Here is a 19423-nt window from a genome sequence, read left to right on the forward strand (position 1 = left end):
CTATCTCTGAGGGTCGTGTGAAGATAAAATGGAAACATCTCTGGAGAGCACTTTGAAAACGCTAAACTGCCTTATAAAGGTTAGCTCTTATTATGTGTCAGAATTTGAACCCAGATCTTCATGAATCCAGGTTTGTCATTGAATCCTCTCTCCATTAGGATAGAAATGCTGCTACATGATGTGAGTCAGCAGTAGGCCCTGGTCAGAGCCTTCTAGGCAGATGCCATGGTTTAGTCGCAGAAAGGCAAGGGGCCAAATGACAGGGAACTCTCTTTCATCAGTGTGGTCTCTCTGCATCCCCTGGACTGTTTTTGGTATGAGGGGGACAGAGGGACTTTAAGATACTCAGTAAAAATAATGCCATAGTGAATTCATTGTCCCTAAAATCCCAGAGATTACATTTTATACATTGATAGTACTCATTAAGCACCGGCAAAGCTAGTTCAGTTATCCTTAATGGGAGGATCGAGCGGTTGGGATGAGGGGTCCAGTTTATGGGTCAGATACCATCTAGTAGTGAGGATCTGAGTTTCTAGGAGTGCCCAAAGGTTCAAGTCTTCAGTCTGGAGATTTGTGTAGAGCCTTGGGCATTTTGTTGTGGAACATTATCTTTGTTGGGGGACCCTAGTTCTACTTGCTTGACACAGTGGATATGTGTTTTTCCCTGTTTAGAGGGAGTCAAACGTCCACTACTGCAGCTACCATGTTTCTTAGGGATCACAGGAAAATGGGGTTTAGAGCCTGAACAAGGACCATTGAGGCCCTCAGGGTCCAGGTGGTACCCCTTCCCCTTTATTTTTACAAATGAGGAAACTGAGGCCAGGGAAGGAGACTGCCTTGCGTAAAGTTTATACAGACAGTAAGTGTGAGCAGCAGAATTTTGAACCGTGTCTCTTACCTGCAGAGCCAGCCCTTTTCCTGTGGAGCCACACCTCCTCTTTTTCAAGCATTTTTGAAATGCTATAATTCCTAATATTTGAACATGTATGTTGTTGTTCAGTCATTTTTCAGTTATATCTTGGCAGAGAGACTGGGTGGTTGCCATTTCCTTTTCCAGGTCATTTTATAGATGAGGAAACTAAGGCAGGGTTGAGTGACTTGCTCAGGGTCAAACAGCTAGTAAGTGTTAGAGCCAGCACTTTTATCCACTGCACCACCGAGCTGGCCATGTATTTTGTAACACAAAAGCATATTTAGGGTTGTATCCCTCGAACTGTTTGAATGTTTTTGAATTATCATATAGTAGAGGGAAGAGCTTGGGACTGAGTCAGAAGATCTGCTGTCTCCCACTGAACCACTTACCTGACCTTGAGTCCTAGAGCTCCCTGAGTTTCTGTTCCCCAGTATATAAAATAGGGGTAATCAATACCTATCCTCTCTGTCTCCTTAGAATTGTTGTGAGGATCCAGTGGAATGGGAAGGGCTATAAATCCACTGTAAAGTACGTGCACAGCACAAGTTTTGTCTTTAGATTTTTTTGAAAAAAAATTATAGTTGTCTTTCATTCTTTACTTTATCATCAATTCTTAAATCTCCCTCACCAGACAGCCTTTCATTGTAAGAAAGAAAAGCATTTAAGCAAAGCCAACTGACACAGTGACCATCTCTAGTTAACATACACTGGGTTCCATATTCCATAATTTAAAAAAAAATATTTCTTTGAAAGAAAAGTGGAGGGAGGTTCATTGCTTAATCTTTATGGATTCTTCCATCATAAAAGAATAGGAATGTTTATTGGTCAGAAATAGAATCTAAATAATATTCTGGTACTAGATTTATTTTACTTTGCTGTTAGGTTTGGAAAAGGAAATTGAATATACCTTCTAAATTCTCTTCCAGGATGAAACTGTAACAATTGAAACTGTCTTTCCTTTTGATGTTGCTGTTAAATTTGTTTCTACAAAGGTATGTGTATCTAAAGTTTGTAGGAGATAATTTAGGGATACCAAATTTATAAGAACAAAATTACTGTCTAAAATTCTGATAGATCTCTCTTTGTTGTGGCAGTTTGAGCACTTAGAAAGGGTCTATGCAGATATACCCTTTCTATTGATGACGGACATTTTAAGTGCCTCACCTTGGGCTCTCACCCTTGTATCTAGCCAGTTACAGCTTGCTTCTTCCATGACTCCAGTGGATCATCTGCAGTCCCATGTGGAGAAAGGTGAGGATTCAAATAAATTCTGTCCAATTTCAATATGAGTAGGCATTTGAAAATAAAATTTAGCTCTACATAGAAATTTACAGAAATTTAGAATTAAGTTTATGAGAACAAATTCACAATTAAGATAGATCAACAGGTGGGGCAGCTGGGTGGCGTAGTGGATAGAGCACCGGCCTTGGAGTCAGGAGTACCTGAGTTCAAATCCGGCCTTAGACACTTGACACTTACTAGCTGTGTGACCCTGGGCAAGTCACTTAACCTCAATTGCCTCACTTTAAAAAAAAAAAGGTAGATCAATAGGGGCAGCTAGGTGGCACAGTGGATAAAGCACCGTCCCTGGATTCAGGAGCCCCTGAGTTCAGATCCGGCCTCAGACACTTGACACTAGCTGTGTGACCCTGGGCAAGTCACTAAACCCTCATTGCCCTGCCCCACCCCCCAAAAAAATAGATCAATAACTTGCCAAATTGTACTTTGCTCTGTTTAATCATATAATTTGTTATTTTTTGAGAATGGCAAAATAAAAAACCCAAGGAAATGTATTTAAAATATATAAGCAAAATTAGTTCCCTTATTTAAAACATACTAAGATATTCAGAATGTGAAAATTAGAATTATTGGTAGGGTTTTGGATGTTTCAATGTTGAACATACTAAAAGCTTTCTGATTTGATTTGGTTTATTTACTTCAACATTTAGGATTCATGCAAACTGGTTTCGTTTTTAAAAATATATATTTTTTTTTATTTCATTAAATATTTCCAAATTACATTTTAAAATATTTTATATTCATTTTAAAATTTTTGAGTTGCCTGTTCTCTCCTTCCCTCCTACCATACCCCACTGAGAAGGCAAGCAATGGCATGTTTCCATTTTCGCCTTGTTGCAAAAGAAAATACATCAGCTCCCCTCGCCCTCCCCAAAAAATGAAGTAAAAAAAAGTGTGTTTCAGTCTACACTCAGGTAGATTTGTGGGTCCTTTGGAATTGTCTTGGATCATTGTCTTGATCAGAGTAGCTGAGTCTTTACAGTATTCCTTATTGTATACATTGTTCTCCTGGTTCTGCTTCCTTCAATTTGCATCAGTTCATATGTCCTCCCAGGTTTTTCTGAAACTATCCCTTTTGCCATTGCTTATAGCACAAAAGTATTCATTCCATTACAATCATATACCACACTTTGTTCAGCCATTCCCCAATTGATGGGCATCTGATTCATTTCTACCACAAAAAGAGCTGCTATATTTTTGCACACATAGATCCTTTTCCCTTTTCTTTTATCTATTTAGAATACAGACCTAGTAGTAGTGTTACTGGGTGGAAGGGTATACACAGTTTTACAGCCTAGTTCCTAGGCCTTTGGGCCTAGTTCTGAATTGTTCCCCAGAATGGTTGGACCAGTTCACAGTTCAACCAACAGTGCATTAGTGTGCTTCTTTTTATACTTCCCCTCAGCATTTGTAAATTTTTTTTTCTGTCATGTTAGCCTGTCTGATAGGTATAAGATGGTATCTTAGACTTGTATTAATTTGCATGTCTCTAGTCAGTAGTGATTTAGAGCATTTTTTCATGTTTAGATAGCTTTTATTTCTTATTCTGAAAACCGCCTGTTCATATCCTTTGTGATGTTTAAAGTCTAAATGTATGGTCTCCTTAAATTAGAAGCTTTAGCACCAGTCTTTGGGCATTAAGCATTTATTAAAGCATATTAGGTATTAGTAAAAGGAGAACACATGGAGTTCAGAAAGTTAAGAAAAGGCCTATCTAGCCTGGAGTTCCAGCCTGGTCTGGTTCTTCCTCAAGTCCTCCACCATGAGCCTGCTTCAACCACAGACTCCCTGAGCAAACTGAGTATGGGAAGTTTTTATAGGTCTGGAGGAGAGGTGGTCTTTTCACACTCACACTGCTTCAGGCTGATTGGTTAGCATCATCCAAAAACCATTGGTTCACTGGACTTGAAGGTGGTCTTGGTGTTGAATTCAAAGTCCTTAGCTTCTGAGAACAATGCCTTCTTAAGGGCTGGCTAGGTGTGGTTATAATCTAATTAATTTTAAGTAGGCTATCAGCAAAGTCAATCACTCTCAATGCCATCAGTTTAGAATAATCTCCAGGTGGGGCCTTTAAGTATCTGCCAAACCCCATTATTTTCTCACATTCCCCCATGTTTCCTTAAGACCCATTGTTTTCTTAATGAAGCAATAACATTACAAATACTTATGACTAACAATGGAAAGGGAATGAAAAGAGAGAAAAGAAAGCATTGACTGTAAACTAAAGGGGGCACTCCCCTTTAGAAGGTGGACATAACAAACAAAGAAAAACTAAAGGGGGCAGGTCACTTTAGTAGGTGGACGTTACAAATAGTGTAAAACAGGAAATTGTCCTCTTAAGTCTTTGGAAGTCTTTTCTCAGGTGATTCTTGGGATGTCCTCTGGGTGTAGTTATGGATTGAAAGTCAGGTCTGGATGCTGATGATCCGCTAGCAACTCTCAGCTGGAGAGTTTCAGGTGTGCTTGTAAAGTCGCTCAGGAGTTTCAGGGCAGCTAGATGGCGCAGTGGATAGAGTACCAGCCCTGGAGTCAGGAGTACCTGAATTCAAATCCAGCCTCAGACACTTAATACTTACTAGCTGTGTAACCTTGGACAAGTCACTTAACCCCAATTGCCTCACTAAAAAAAAAAAATTGAAAAAAAAAAAAAGGAGTTTCAGATACTGAGTATCAGCTGGAAGGTTTCCTACAAAATTGATCGTAACACAACTTTAAATAGCTTTGTCAATAACCAAATCAATCAATGAGACTTCTCAAAAACTTGTCTAAGGAAATTCAGAATCTTTTAGAGATTTTACAGTTGTCCAGTTGTTACACATGAAACATAATAAAGACAAAAATTGAAACATTCTCTAAAACTTAATATTACTACACCTTTGAAACTGGTCCCTTTTTTAATAATTCCCTTTTGCCCTTTGTAGGGAATTCTGCTAATAAATTTTTCCCTTAGACTTAGCATTTATACCCTATTACTTCTTTTTTTAAAAAATTTATACTTTTTGGTTTTTTACACCAGTCACTTCCCTATATACCTTTTTATAATCAAAACTCCCATATAACAAAGACAGATAGTGAACTAAAACCAACTAACAAACCATTCCCAATAATGGCCCATTATTTGCCTTCCCTCTACATAGAGGGAAGGCTTTTATCTTCTCTTCTGTGGGGCCAAGTTTGATCATTGCAATTCATCTAAATTCATCTGTCTTTTACCATAGTTTGTTCATTCTTTCCCCAGTAAATTTTGCTCCCAGAGCAAGTAATGCTATAACTATTCTGGTAGGCAACTAGATGGTGCAGTGATAGATCCTGGACCTGGAGTCAGGAACACCTGAGTTTAAATACCACCTCAAATACTTGCTGTGTGACCCTGTGCAAGTCACATTCTCTCTGTCTCTGGTTCCTCCTCTATAAAGTAGGAATAATAATAATTCCTACTATAAAGTAGGAATAATAGTAATAGAATAATAATAGGTTTGTTGTGAGGATAAAATAATATTTGTAAAGTGTTTTGCAAACATTAAAGAAATGTATAAATGCTGGCTGTTATCATCACCTCTTTTTTAGTAGTAGTACACATGGGACCTTTGATGTCTTGGGGGTTTGTGCTCAATAGTGGGATTTCTGGGTTAAAGGTTATGAATAATTTATTAACATTTCTTGCTTAATTCCAAATAGTTTACCAGAATTGTTGGACAGTTTCACTGTTTCATTGTCAGTGTATCATCATATCTGTCTTCCCCTCTAATATTGACTATTTCCATTTTTCATCATCTTTTTGGGGGGAATGTGAGGTGAAACCCCAGAATTGCATAATTTGCATTATTCTGGTTGTTAATTATGGAACTTTTTAAACGTAATTGTTGAAGCATTGCTTTTTTTTATTTGTAAACTGCTTCTTCATAACTTTTGATAACTTATTTTTAGGACAGTGACTCTCATTCTCAAATATTGGTATCAATTTATTATTTAACTTAGATACCAAGATCATTATCAGAAAGATGTTTGGTGCAAGGATTTTTCCTCACTAGACAATTTTTGTTCTTGATCTAATTATTTTGTTTATATAAAATTTTTAAAATTATTGTCTAAGTTGTCCAAAATTTGAGTATTATCACTTCTACCCTTTATTAAGACTTCCCCTCACAATAGTTGAAAAGGAACCTCTTTCCCTTCCCTTCCAATTTTATTATGATACTTTGTATGTCTGTTTCTGTGTGTATCTATGTCTGTCTATCTCCAGTTGGATAATTTTGTTGTTCAGTCGTGTCTGACTCTTTGTGACCTCCATTTGAGGTTTAGTTGGTAAAGAGATACTGGAATGGTTTGACATTTCCTTTTCCAGCTCATTTGACAGATGAGGAACCCGAGGGAAAATTTGCCTCACAAAAAGTGACTTGCTCAGGATCACATAGCTTGTAAGTGTCTAAGGCTGAATTTGAACTCAGGTCTTCCTGACTTGCAGTTCCGGCACTCTATTCACTGTGCCACCTGCCAGTTATAATAGCTAGTATTTATATAGTGCTTTAATGTTTACAGAGTGCTTTACATATTTTATTTAGTCTTCACAGTAGCCCTGTGAAGTAAGTACTGTTATTACCCTCATTTTACAGGTGAAGAACCTGAAGCTGAAAGGGTTCAGTGATTTGCTTTCCCTCACACAGCAGGATTCAAACTTGGGAGGTCTTGTCTCTAAGTCCAGCAGTCTGTCCACTGTGCTGCCTAGCTGCCTTTTGTAGGATATACCATTGTAGTGTATAGCGTTCCCTAACTTTTCTAACTGTTCTGGACTAAAACTTTTTGTGAAAGTCTGCCGGGACCATTCCCAAGTGGTTTAAGAGACTCTTACTGACAGTTGTCTTGCAGACTGGCGAGAGTGCTAGTGAATGTTTCTGTCTTCAGTGCCCATCAGTTGGTAATGTTGAAGGTGGAGTACCTACCGGACATTATATTATCTGCTGGAAGAGGTAAGAGTTACATAAATAGAACTTTTTCCTCAACCTCATTGAATTTCTTAAGTGTTTATCATTCATCATTTTCACTGACTATGGGATACTGTGATAGGTATGTTGGGTGGCAAGTAATAGAATAAAATAAATGTAAATATTCTCTCCCTTAAAGATATGAAAACTTATAGCAAAATGATGGCTAAATTTTTTATTTGTGTTAGTCTAGGTTTGGCTTTACCAAAAATGTCATCTTTTCCCCTTTCCTCACTCCTTTCCCTTTCCCACAAATCACCCCCACACTTTATATATAACAGAATTGCATTTATCATCATAGGGGAAAAAAGACCTAGTGCTAACTTGACTTCTTCTCACTTTTCATTTACAATATCCTCTGTGTAAAATTATATTTTCATATTTGGTTTAACCTATGTACTAACAGGAAAAAACCCAAATAACATTTTAGAGGTGTAGTTTGATTTTGATACAGTATTTACTCTAGTTCCTGCCATACACATGAGGTTTTTTTGATGAGGAGGGAAAATTGGGACTAGTTTTTTTCTTAAATCAGTCTGTTAGATTTTTCATTTGTAAGTCAGGGAAAAGATATGGCAAATTTCATAGTAATACTTTGTGCTTTGAAATATTAGTTTGAGAATGAGTAAGATTAGTTATTTGGGGCTATTTAGAAAGTATTCTTTTTATATGATTAGGTATAACATTTTATTAATCTAAGATTCCTTTTTTTAAAAAAATGGAATATGAAACTTGCATGGGACAAAGCTTTTGCTCCATTAAATTTATTTTTCTTTTTATACTTCTGAAAAAAATAAAACAATTTTTTTCCTATGGAATGAGTTAAAGAAGAAAGGTGATATAAGTGGTTTCTGATTTGCTCTTGTGTTTACAACATTGCACATGAATTGTGAGTTAAACTAACAAAGTGGCTTTTTCTTCATTTTTTTTTGTCAGGACTTCAGCCATGGAAAATGTCCCTGTCATCAGTACGGTCATTACTCTGCCACATGTGATTGTAGAAAGTGTCCCACTCCATGTGAACACAGGTAACAGGAATGGGACTTTCACTTGGATGAAAAAGATTATCATTATTACTACATTACTAAAGTTACAGTTGTAACTTTACACTAAAACCTAAATTAGGCCTTGTTTACAAGTTCTTAATCATTTTTTAAAAGAGCCAATGTGTCCAAATGAGTACAGAGCCAGCCTTAGACTCAGGAAGATATGGATTCAAATCCTGCCTTTGACATGAGTCACTTAACCTTTTTGGGCGCCAGGCAGCTCTTTATACTATAAGTTTCAAGGGATTATTGATTTACATTGGGAGTTTCCTCAAACCAGTTGAATCAAATCTGGATGTCCCTACCCTTTCTAAAATTTCAGTAAGCACTAAAGATTCAGTCAGATATTTTTTTTTGTTCTTCTCTAACTGCTTTAGAGAAAATAATTTTCCAGATGGTTTTTATGAATCAATCAACAATCATTTAATTATCAGGCACTATGCTAAGTGTTGGGGTTACAAAGACAAAAGTGAAGCAATCTTTGCCATCTTACCTTCTTTTTTTTTTTTTTTTTTTTTTTTTTTTTTTTTTTTTTTTTTTTTTTTTTTAGTGAGGCAATTGGGATTAAGTGACTTGCCTAGGGTCACACAGCTAGTAAGTGTTAAGTGTCTGAGGTCAGATTTGAACTCAGGTACTCCTGACTCCAGGGCCGGTGCTCTATCCACTGCGCCACCTAGCTGCCCCTCTTTTTTTTTTTTTTAAACCTTTGGGGGAGCAGCTAGGTGGCATAGTGGATAAAGCACGGGCCCTGGATTCAGGAGGACCTCAGTTCAAATCTGGCCTCAGACACTTGACACTTAACTAGCTGTGTGACCCTGGGCAAGTCATTTAACTCTCACTGACCTGAAAAAAACAAAACTTTTTTTTAAAATTTGTTTGGTTTTTGTGGGGTTTTTGCAGGGCAGTGAGGGTTAAGTGACTCGCCCAGGGTCACACAGCTATTTGTGTGTCAAGTGTCTGAGGCCAGATTTGAACTCAGGTCCTCCTGAATCCAGGGCCTGTGTTTTATCCACTGTGCCACCTAGCGGCCTTCAAGTAGCTTACCTTCTAAAGAAGAGACAACATGTACTCATAAATATTTATGGAATATTTATGAAATGGATACAAGGAAAAAAGAAGAAAGGGAAGGAAGGACACAAGATCTGTTCTTCAAATAAATTATTTGCTTATTTCTTTTTTTTTTTTTAGTGAGGCAATTGGGGTTAAGTGACTTGCCCAGGGTCACACAGCTAGTTAAGTATTAAGTATCTGAGGCCGGATTTGAACTCAGGTACTCCTGACTCCAGGGCCGGTGCTCTATCCACTGCGCCATCTAGCTGCCCCTATTTGCTAATATTCTTAACAAGAATAACGTTTATTTTGTTATAAGTGGGGCTGGAGGGGTTAAATTGATAAGGTAATTTGGGAGCTAATTTCTCTAGCAAAAAATTAAACCTTGTTTTTTTTTCTCTAAAGATCTGCCATCCTTTGGTCGTGTTAGAGAGTCATTACCCGTCAAATATCATCTACAGAATAAGACCAGCTTAGTTCAAGATGTGGAAATTTCTGTGGAACCCAATGACGCCTTCATGTTCTCAGGTCTTAAACAGGTACGATATTTTGCTTTCCTTTGTAAGACCGGTAAGTAGCCCTGTAATCAAGCATTTGTATACTTATGTAAATGCACTAATAGGCCATGTTCTTCATATTATTTTATTAAAATTGCATTCATTTGTTTTTCAAAAGTATTAAAATCTCTATTTGTTTACATAAGTCAAGAAAATACAGCAGACTTGTGGTGGAGACAAAACAAATGATAGTCAACTTCATATTATCAAGTTCAGACTTAGATTTTCTTCATGCTTCCCTCAAAATGGGTAGTTCACATCCCTTACCAATAGCACATATATTCTGATAGAATTACAGATCAAGATATTATATAATATCTATAACACATATATAACTTTATAACACATACCAAAACATATACTTATCTCTAGCTGGGCACTTTGCATTTCCAGATAAATTCTGTTTTATATCTCCGTGCTTCCATACATTATCTCCATATGTGATATATGGACGTGAAATTTGATGTGTAACTTGGTCCAACTTAGAGAAAATTATGAGGAGCCTTGTGTTCTCAGTCTTCAGCAGGCATAAGCTACCTTATAGATCTTTAAAATTTCTAGTTTACCCAGTAGTTAATGTCTATAATGACAAAGTATATACTTTATAAAGTATATTCAGATTAGGTCAGTAGGTATCAAATCACAGAGTTGCCACACTTAGGTAAAACGGATACAGTCCAGTTTACTTATCTGTATTAATTGAGTTACTTATCTATACTAATTGAGAGTTGAACAATACAGAATAGCTCATAAGTACCTTAGGTTTGTTTTGGGCTTTTTCCTAAAGTTAGCAAGACACATTCATGAATTAGTACACACTTGAACACATAGACATTTACTCTCTAGTCCCAACATTATCCTGATTCATCCCTGTTGTCTTATGGTTTAGGATCCAAATGAATTATTGTGTAGATGAATGAATATTGATTGAATATGTATATATTCACAAGTATGTGTATGCCTGGTTATCTTTACTTACTGCCTTTTACCATTTAGATTCGATTACGTATCCTACCTGGCACAGAACAAGAAATGTTGTACAACTTTTACCCTTTGATGGCTGGATACCAGCAGCTGCCATCACTCAACATCAACTTGCTTCGTTTCCCTAACTTCACAAATCAACTGCTCAGACGTTTTATACCTACTTACATTTTTGTAAAGGTATGGAGATAGTTTTTGCTTTATTGTCTTTTCATTTCACTAATTATGCTTCAATAACGATATTCAACTGGGATTAGATTAATTAACTCTATTAGTTTTCATCAATTTTATGCAACAAAAAGACAGATTATAAAAGCTTTCTGTAAACATTTCTGAGCTGCCAGCTGTGTGCAGAGCACTGTGCTAGGTAGATAGGGGGGCCTATGTCAAGTTTAGGTGATGATATGGCCCCTCTCCTAAATCCGCTTACAGTCTAGTAGAGGAGATGTGACATTCACAGCAATATCACAGTATTAAAAGGAGATTACAGAGCTACAGATCAAAATTTGAAAAGCAGAAACTTAGTCAATTACAAATTATATATGAGTCAACAATGTAGAATGACAACCAAGAAAGTTAATGCAGTCTTGGACTGTATTGAGAGAGCTGGTAGCACCTGGGCTGTCTGCCAAGGTCCAGCCACGGCTGCTATTCAGTTCATTTTTAGGTGCCACATTTTAAGAAGGACAATAAGGACCTCGAGACTGTCCAGAGGAGAATATCCAGGATGTTGAAGAGTCTTGAATTCCAGCCATATAATGATCAAATTAATTTATATTCCCTTATCTGAGTATTCTCCCCATCTAGAGTGGAAGTGGATGAATATCTGTGGGTCCAAAAAGATGGAAGGCCTGACAGATATGGCATCCTAGTTACTAGTGAAATATCAAACTAAGCAGACCTCAGGATTAGACTGGATAGAAAAACAAATGAAGCCTTTGTGAGGGATAAGGAATAGGAGATCACCTTGATCTCAAAGAAAGATACAATCCCAACTTAGATCACTGAGCAATGCATCTTTGTGTGATCCTAAAATGTATTTTTTTTTCCCTTCTTTAGTTTTAGAAAACATTTTTTTAAAAAAATAGATTATCTAAATGGAATACTCAGACATTCTTTTAAATATCTATAGAGGGGGCAGCTAGGTGGCGCAGTGGATAAAGCACCTGGCCCTGGATTCAGGAGGACCTGAATTCAAGTGCGGCCTCAGACACTTGACACTAGCTGTGTGACCCTGGGCAAGTCACTTAACCCCCATTGCCCCTAGAAAAAAATACAAAAAAAAAATCTCTATAGAGGAACTACTCAGCTTCACAAGGGCAGAATACTTTTCACTTTAAATAATACAGGGGACAGAAATAGTTAACCTTTCCTTATTATTCTTTCTTTAAAGTTGCTGTCTGCCACTCATTTGGTTTAGACTCTTAATAAGGATTCCTGAACTTTTTTGTGCATTTGCTCTGATGAAGCAAGTGGGTCCCTTCTCAGAACAATGTTTCTTTTCTTTTTTTAAATTCATCATCACAGGAAATGCTAAATTTCAGTTATTGAAAGTAAAGATGTATATTTTTGCCTATCCAGGTGCACAGATCTCCTGAAATCTATCTATTAAGAATCCCTGATTTAGAAGTACCAAAATGTGACCCCGGAACGTTGCAGACAAAGACAAGGAAGCCTTTTCATTCACTCGTCCTGTCCTCCTCCTCACCAGAGGGGCAGGGTAGGCCGTACCTCCTGTTGCGGTTTGGTCATTTCCAACTTGTCATGACGCCATTTGGAATTGTCTTGGCCAAGACACTAGAGTAGTTTGCTGTCTTCTCCAGTTCATCCTACTGATGAGGAAACTGAGGCCAGCACGGTTAAGTGACTTTCCAAGGGCCACGTAGCTAGTGTCTGAGGCTGTGTTTGAACTCTGGTCTTCCCGATTCTAGGCCTGGCACTTTATTCACTGCACCACTCAGGATGCTTCCTTTCAGTGCACTAACTCAGTTCTAGGGGATGAATGAGTCCATCTTATGTCATCAGTAAGGGACAGAGTCCTTACCTTTGAAGTTGTAGCCCCCGGAGGATATCCTAGAAAGAGCCCTGACGTGAAAGAACCATTTGACCCTAGTCAAGCAGCTTCACCTTTCTAATTCTGTCTCCTTGTCTATAAAACAGGGATGCTACTTGCTAAATCCAGTGCCCTTTTCCTCAGTCTTCATTCTTTTTGACCTCTCTGCAGTATTAGACACTGTTGATTACTTTCCCTTCCTACATAGCCTCTCCTCTCTGGGTTGTTTGAGATGCTGTTTTCTCCTGTCCCAGTCTCTTTTGTGGGATTATCATTCATGTCCCCACCTAGGTATAGATATCCGTTAGAATTCTGTCCTATGCTCTCTTCTCTTTTGATATTCTATCTTAATAATCTCATCAGCTCCCATGGGTGCAGTGAGTATGTAGAGATTACTTCCAAATCTACATATCCCATCCTCATTTTTCTCCTATCCCAGTATCACTAACAGTCTTTTGGATATTTCTATATGGATGTTCTATTGTTGTCTCCAACTCAATACATTCTAAATAGAGCCTCGTTATCTTTCCCCTGAAACTCACCCATCTTTCAGACTGCCTTGTTTCTATTGCCAATTGTCCAGGTTCATAATCTTGGAATCATCTTCAACTGTTTCCTTTTCCTGACCTTTTTTATCCATTCAGTTGCTTAGTTTTGTCAATTCTATTCTGCTACATTTTTCTGTTCCCTTCTCTCCGTTCAAAAAAATCACCCTACTTCAGGCCCAAATCATGTGCTATTTCACTTTATTTATTTATTTATTTTTGCAGGGCAGTGAGGGTTAAGTGACTTGCCCAGGGTCACACAGCTAGTAAGAGTCAAGTGTCTAAGGCCGAATTTAAACTCAGGTCCTCCTGAATCCAGGGCTGGTGCTTTATCCACTGTGCCACCTAGCTGCCCCCTCATGTGCTATTTCAATAACTTCTTAAATACTCCATTTCCTTTTGACCAGTCCATTCTCCATACAGCTGCCCAAGTGACTTTCCTGATTTACAGATCGGACCATCTTACACCTCTGCTCAAAAGGCTTTGGTGCCTCCCAGTTGCCTATAGAATTAAATAAAAACTCCTTTGTTTATCATTTAAAACATGAAAAATAGGGAGCTCCTTATCAGTCTTTGATCTAGGCCTATTGCCTATAGCCTCCTACCTCCTGGGAATTCCAAACAGCCTTGTATCAATCCCATGTTCGGACCCCTGTCTTCCCTTTGTCTTGCCCCAGGGCTTCCTTCAGTGTTCTGGAAGCCTTTCTTGGATTAGATCTATGCCAAATCACCAGCTGTTGCCACCTGTCTAGACTCCCCTAGAACACATCTTTACCTGCCTCTGCTTCCTGTGAATCTGGCCTCAGAAGACTCAAGGACTCCACCTACTCTGAGATTGTACCTCAAGGGATGGCCTTGAACAATCCAATCACCTCTCTCCCTAAACAGACTTTGCCTGGACTCATTCCTCAGTTGGTCACCAAATTCTTAGCCCCTCACACGCTTCTGTTCCCTTGAATCTGAACCTCTGTTATTGTACAAACACCATTCCCCATTGTCCTTTGCCTTATTCCTCCTTCCCAGTCCCACCTCACTAAATGTTCTACTCTAAATTGCCCACCTCTTCCGTGATGCTGTCTGGAATGCCTGTTTTATACTTCACAAATTTGCCTTCTTCTTAAACCTTACCCTTTCCCACTTCTTCCTCTAAACTCTCTCTTAACAGTTCTATCCACTGCTCTGGGTTAATTTATTACATATATACAAGTAATTCTGTTCATCCCTGACCTCTCTTTACCTCTATATCTCCAAATGACTATAGACATCTCGGATTTAAAATGACAAACTTAAATTCAACGAACTGAATTCATTATCTTCCCTTCTCCCCCAAGCCCACCCCACTTCTTTCTTTTTCCATTTGCAAATATCGAATTTAATAGAAAATATCACATTGTAAATGAGTCCATTTATCCCCAGTTTAAAATAGAATTTTACTAATCACATAAAAGCTAAAATTGAAAGATACAAGTAGAAAACACAGTATTCAAAAATTCTGTCAGACACACCTGAATCTGACTCACAAGATTCCCCCTCTCCTTCCTGAACCCCCCCACCCCCGCCCCCATCACATGAAAGATTAGAAAGTAGGAAGATGACAAAGTAAAGGTGTGGCAATCCTACCAGTAGAGGATTGTGCAGCAGTGGAAGTCCCCATTGTTTGGAAGGGAGACAGCAGCGTAAAATATTGTAAGGGGAGTTAAGAATTTCATCAAAGTATACTAATTTGGACAAAAATACAACTGTGAATACTATTCATCCCTGATAGAGAAATGTCCTAGAGACAGGGGCAATACCCAATCTCGCTTTTTATCTCCCTCAGCACCCAGTTAGTTAGTACATTGTCCATAGTGGGTGATAATATTTATTGAATGAATATTACATGATGGCAAAGTGCATAGGCATTTTAAATAGAGATGGGCAGCCTTTACTAGGCACACTTTTCAATGTGTAGAGCCTTACACTCAACAAATCTTGGGAGTGTGTTCTACTACTAAACCCAATCCTGAGCCATAATCCCTGTTTAGTGGCTGGGAAGTCCTTGAAGTGGCTGGTGCCCCCTGCTTCCTTGAATTTGGCTGTCTGCTTTCTAATGAAATCACAATATGATTCCTGAGCAAAACGTAGGCTTCAGTGGAGAAAGGGGTTTCTACCTTCCTCTCCTAAAGTATTAGAGTGAACCCTAAGATCAGTAAACCCAAAACAGGACTAGAGCCCAATAGTAAAGACCTCTTTCCCTTTCTTTCCCCCACCCCTCAATATTTTCCTTTTGGAGTTCAAGAAAATTAAGACAAGGAAAAAAAGAAAAGCAGATATCCCTCCCCACCCTGCCTCTATTTGTCATGAATCCTGTTCAGATCCAAAGTGCCAACTTTTCCCAGGTCTGCTTTTCCACACGCTACCACGTGTACCTCTTCTAAATCCCTCTCCTAGAGAGGTAAAAAGACGTGTCCTTATGTGTCCATACCTTTTTTCTCTCCCTGTGCCTCAGGATCACTTCTTTGGTGTTTGTTAGGCATTTCCATATCCGCTTTCCCTTATTTAGCAGATAGGACATGGCAATAAAAAACAGGAAACCTTCAGAGAAAACCAAATTACATCTACACTTAACCATTTTCATCGAAGGCAAATAAAACATTTTTTGGATTGGGCATATATTTGAGCAGTGAAAAATTTTTTTCCCTATAGACCTGTTCCCTTAAAGTCTGCATATCTCTTTGGGAGATTGGACAGCAGGTGGCAAGTTAGTCACTATATGGTTTTTTAGAAGATTGGCTTTTCTTTTCTTCATTTTCTTTAGATTGGCCTTCCTTTTCTTCCTTTTCTTTGATACTGTGCAGTGGTTCCACCAGCTTGTTATGAGATTCCAACAGCCCTTTGAAATATTTGACAGTTTTCACTCTAAGCTCCATTGTGGCATCGTCATCACACACAAATGTTGTACGGGGGTGCTTCTGGAGAGCAGACGCGGTCCACATGTGATTTACCCCCTCCTCGACAACCATGTACAGTGCAAGTGCCTTCTGGGCCCCCGTGATTAGGATCATGACCTCTCTGGCATCCATGATTGTGGCCACACCCACAGTCAGAACTAGTTGGGGAACTTTGGAGAGGTCTCCGTTAAAGTACTTGGCATTGGCTCGGATGGTATCCATGGCCAGAGTCTTCACTCGAGTCCTAGACTGCAGACTTGAGCCAGGCTCATTGAAGGCAATGTGCCCTTGCAAGCCAACACCTCCGACAAACAGCTCAATCCCTCCAGCTGCCTTGATCTTCTTTTCATAAGCCTCACATTCTGCCTCTAGATTGAATGCATTCCCATTAAGGAGATGGGTGTTTTCAGGGGAAATGTCGATGTGCTTGAAGAAGTTGTTCCACATAAAGGAGTGGAAGCTCTCAGGGTGTTCACGTGGGATACCCACGTACTCGTCCATGTTAAATGTCTTCACGTACTTGAAGGATAGGTCCCCATTCTTACAGTACTCAACCAGCTTACGGTAGAACTCAACACAGGTGGACCCAGTGGGAAGCCCTAGGGTGAAATACCTGTCCGGCCCTGGGTGAAACAGGATGATTCGGTTTCTGATGTATTTGGCAGCCCATTCACAGACCTCTAAGGGGTTGTCCAGGATGATGAGTTTCATTGTGCCTTGTCCCTAACCCCAGACCTAACCCTGCAATGCCAGAGACTGTGCCTGTGTGACTTCTTTGGGGCTAAAGTCATCCCCCGTGCGTCCCCCCCCACCGCCCCTTCAGTTCCCTGTTACTGTCAAGGATACCACTACCCTTTCATTCATCCAGAATCACAACCTTGGTGTCATAGTCTCCCCACTGCTCCTTTACCCTCTGTAACCAATCTGTTGTCAGTCTCTACTTTGTGACATAACTTCCTTTGTCTCCTCTGACACTGATACCACCCTGGTGCAGGCTGTCATCACCTCACACCTGGCCTATTGCACCGCCCTTGTGGTGAGTTAGCCTGCCTCAGGTCTTACCCCGCTTCATCCCATCCTCTCCCCAATAGCCAGATCTTCCTGACCGAATCCCCACTACTCACTAAACTCCTGTGCCTCTCTGCTACCTCTAGGAGCACATGTAAAATGCAAATAGGAAATGTCTTGTTTAAGACCCTTCATAACTTAACCCCCTCTCCCACCTTTCGTCTTCTTAGACCATAGACCCTACCCCATGCCATGCAGTGATGCCTTGGCACTGGCCACCTTATGACTCCAAAGTATATTCACTGGTTGTCTCCCATGCCTGGAATATTTTCTCTCTTCATCTTTGTCTCAGCTTCTAGCTTACGTACCACCTTCATGAAAGGAGCCTTTCCTGATCCCACCCCCTTCCCCTGTCTACTTCCTGCAAAAAAAGAAAAGTGATTTTCCCCTCCTTCTTCCCTCTGTGGTTATGCCCAGTTTATCCTAGCTATAGCTTATTTGTGTATAGTTGGCATCATCTCCCCCATTAGAGTGTTGAGGTCAAGAACTAGGTTTGGCCTTTCTTTGTATCCTCAGTACTCAGTATAATTCCTGGCACATAGTAGGAGCTTGCTTAATACTTGCTGACTTGACTTTTTAACTCAAAGTGTCTTTTTTCCTTCTTAAAGCCACAGGGTCGGCAAGCAGATGATACTTCAATTGTTGCTGCATAGCATCCAGACCTGACCCTGAGATGCTCCAAGAGAAGATCCTGCACAGATTGGTAGAAAGGCTTTTTTTTTTTCATTTACAGCTATTGTTTTGACCAGACAGAAAAGTTAGAACTTTTGAAAAAAAAAAAATGTAATGACTGTTGTGAAACTCTTCAAAGAAACTTGTGTTTAAAAAAAATTTTTTAAATTCCCTCTTTCATCTGTTTTCACTAATATTTGAAATATTAGTGTTTTATGGGGAGATGAGAATACTGTTATTCTGGAAATACTAAATTTTTAAAAAAGTATTATTTAATATGCACATTTTGGATAGAAACACATGAACCATGTCATTAGTGGACTGGGAGGAATTATATTCAGACGTTTTGTTAGCAATAGTAGGAGCTCACAAATTTCTTTATGCTCTTAATAGCACTTACTAAACACAAAAATGAATCTGTCCTATTGGATTTAGTTAGCACATCAAATTATACAGCAACACAATGACCCATACTGATAACTGTTACAGATAAATTTGCAGAAGGTTGAGGCAGATTAAACTAATTTTTCCAAAGAATATCTTTTTTTTTCCTCACCCTAAAATAAGCAGTTCAGATTTTACAGTAATTGGTCATTAATGCATAAGTATTTGGAAAAACAGTGTTTCTGCTTACTCCCATATTATGAAATTCTAAATTGAACTTCATGTTTTAAAGCAGCATGAGACATAAGCATCGTTTCCCAAAATAAAGGTGTTGGAACATCTGTGTTTGGTCTGTGTTCAGCCTGCTTAGCAGTGAGGTGCAGTTTCGGAAGAACTATTTAAAACAAATCCTATTAAATCATGTATACCCAATTGTTGAGATTTTTTTTTTCACCTTTAAACTTTCTATGTATTAAATTAAAACCTAACTTTGATTTCTTAGAAATGTGTTATTTAAAGTATAAGAATTGTCATGAAGAGAATAAATAATGTAAATAAATAAGCTCCCTTTGAAAGGCACTTACTTGTGTGTGCATTGCTATTGTTGTTATTGTTGTTGGTCCTTTGTTGTCAAAAGTGATGTCATGACTTGCAGTGAATTGCATTTAAGCTAAGCAGGGCTGTGCAAAGTCACCAGGCTCACTATCTCCTCCAGAGCCATCTGGGCCCAGTGGCAAGACATACATCAGAATGATGGGAGGTGGCCTGGGGTGTTTGAGGCAATTGGGGTTAAGTGACTTGCCCAGGGTCACACAGCCAGTAAGTGTCAAGTTTCTGACACTTCAGGTCCTCCTGAATCCAGGGCCAGTGCTTTATCCACTGTGCCACCTAAGCTGCCCCCTATTTTCTATTCTAAACTTATGAATTTTTCTTAAGTTTT

At 38.9% G+C, this 19423-nt stretch overlaps 2 protein-coding genes across 2 annotated transcripts in view; one reads left to right on the plus strand and one right to left on the minus strand.

Moving 5' to 3' along the window:
- Window positions 1–19056, plus strand: part of TRAPPC11 (trafficking protein particle complex subunit 11) — a 76570-nt gene extending 57514 nt beyond the window's left edge. The window contains 7 exon segments of the mRNA XM_043970411.1: window positions 1840–1905; window positions 2008–2164; window positions 7068–7179; window positions 8131–8222; window positions 9696–9829; window positions 10844–11011; window positions 18036–19056. Of these exon segments, the coding sequence (XP_043826346.1) occupies window positions 1840–1905; window positions 2008–2164; window positions 7068–7179; window positions 8131–8222; window positions 9696–9829; window positions 10844–11011; window positions 18036–18080 (774 nt within the window). The 3' untranslated portion in view covers window positions 18081–19056.
- LOC122730901 (glucosamine-6-phosphate isomerase 2-like) lies at window positions 15760–17070 on the minus strand. The gene is made up of 2 exons (XM_043970453.1): window positions 16237–17070; window positions 15760–15855 (listed from the first exon to the last, which is right to left on the minus strand). Exons 1-2 carry the CDS (start codon window positions 17068–17070, stop codon window positions 15760–15762), a joined length of 930 nt encoding a protein of 309 aa, XP_043826388.1.
- Window positions 19057–19423: the final 367 nt, after the last annotated feature.

This window comes from Dromiciops gliroides, chromosome 6, assembly GCF_019393635.1.
Source record: "Dromiciops gliroides isolate mDroGli1 chromosome 6, mDroGli1.pri, whole genome shotgun sequence".
Lineage (NCBI taxonomy): Eukaryota > Metazoa > Chordata > Mammalia > Microbiotheria > Microbiotheriidae > Dromiciops > Dromiciops gliroides.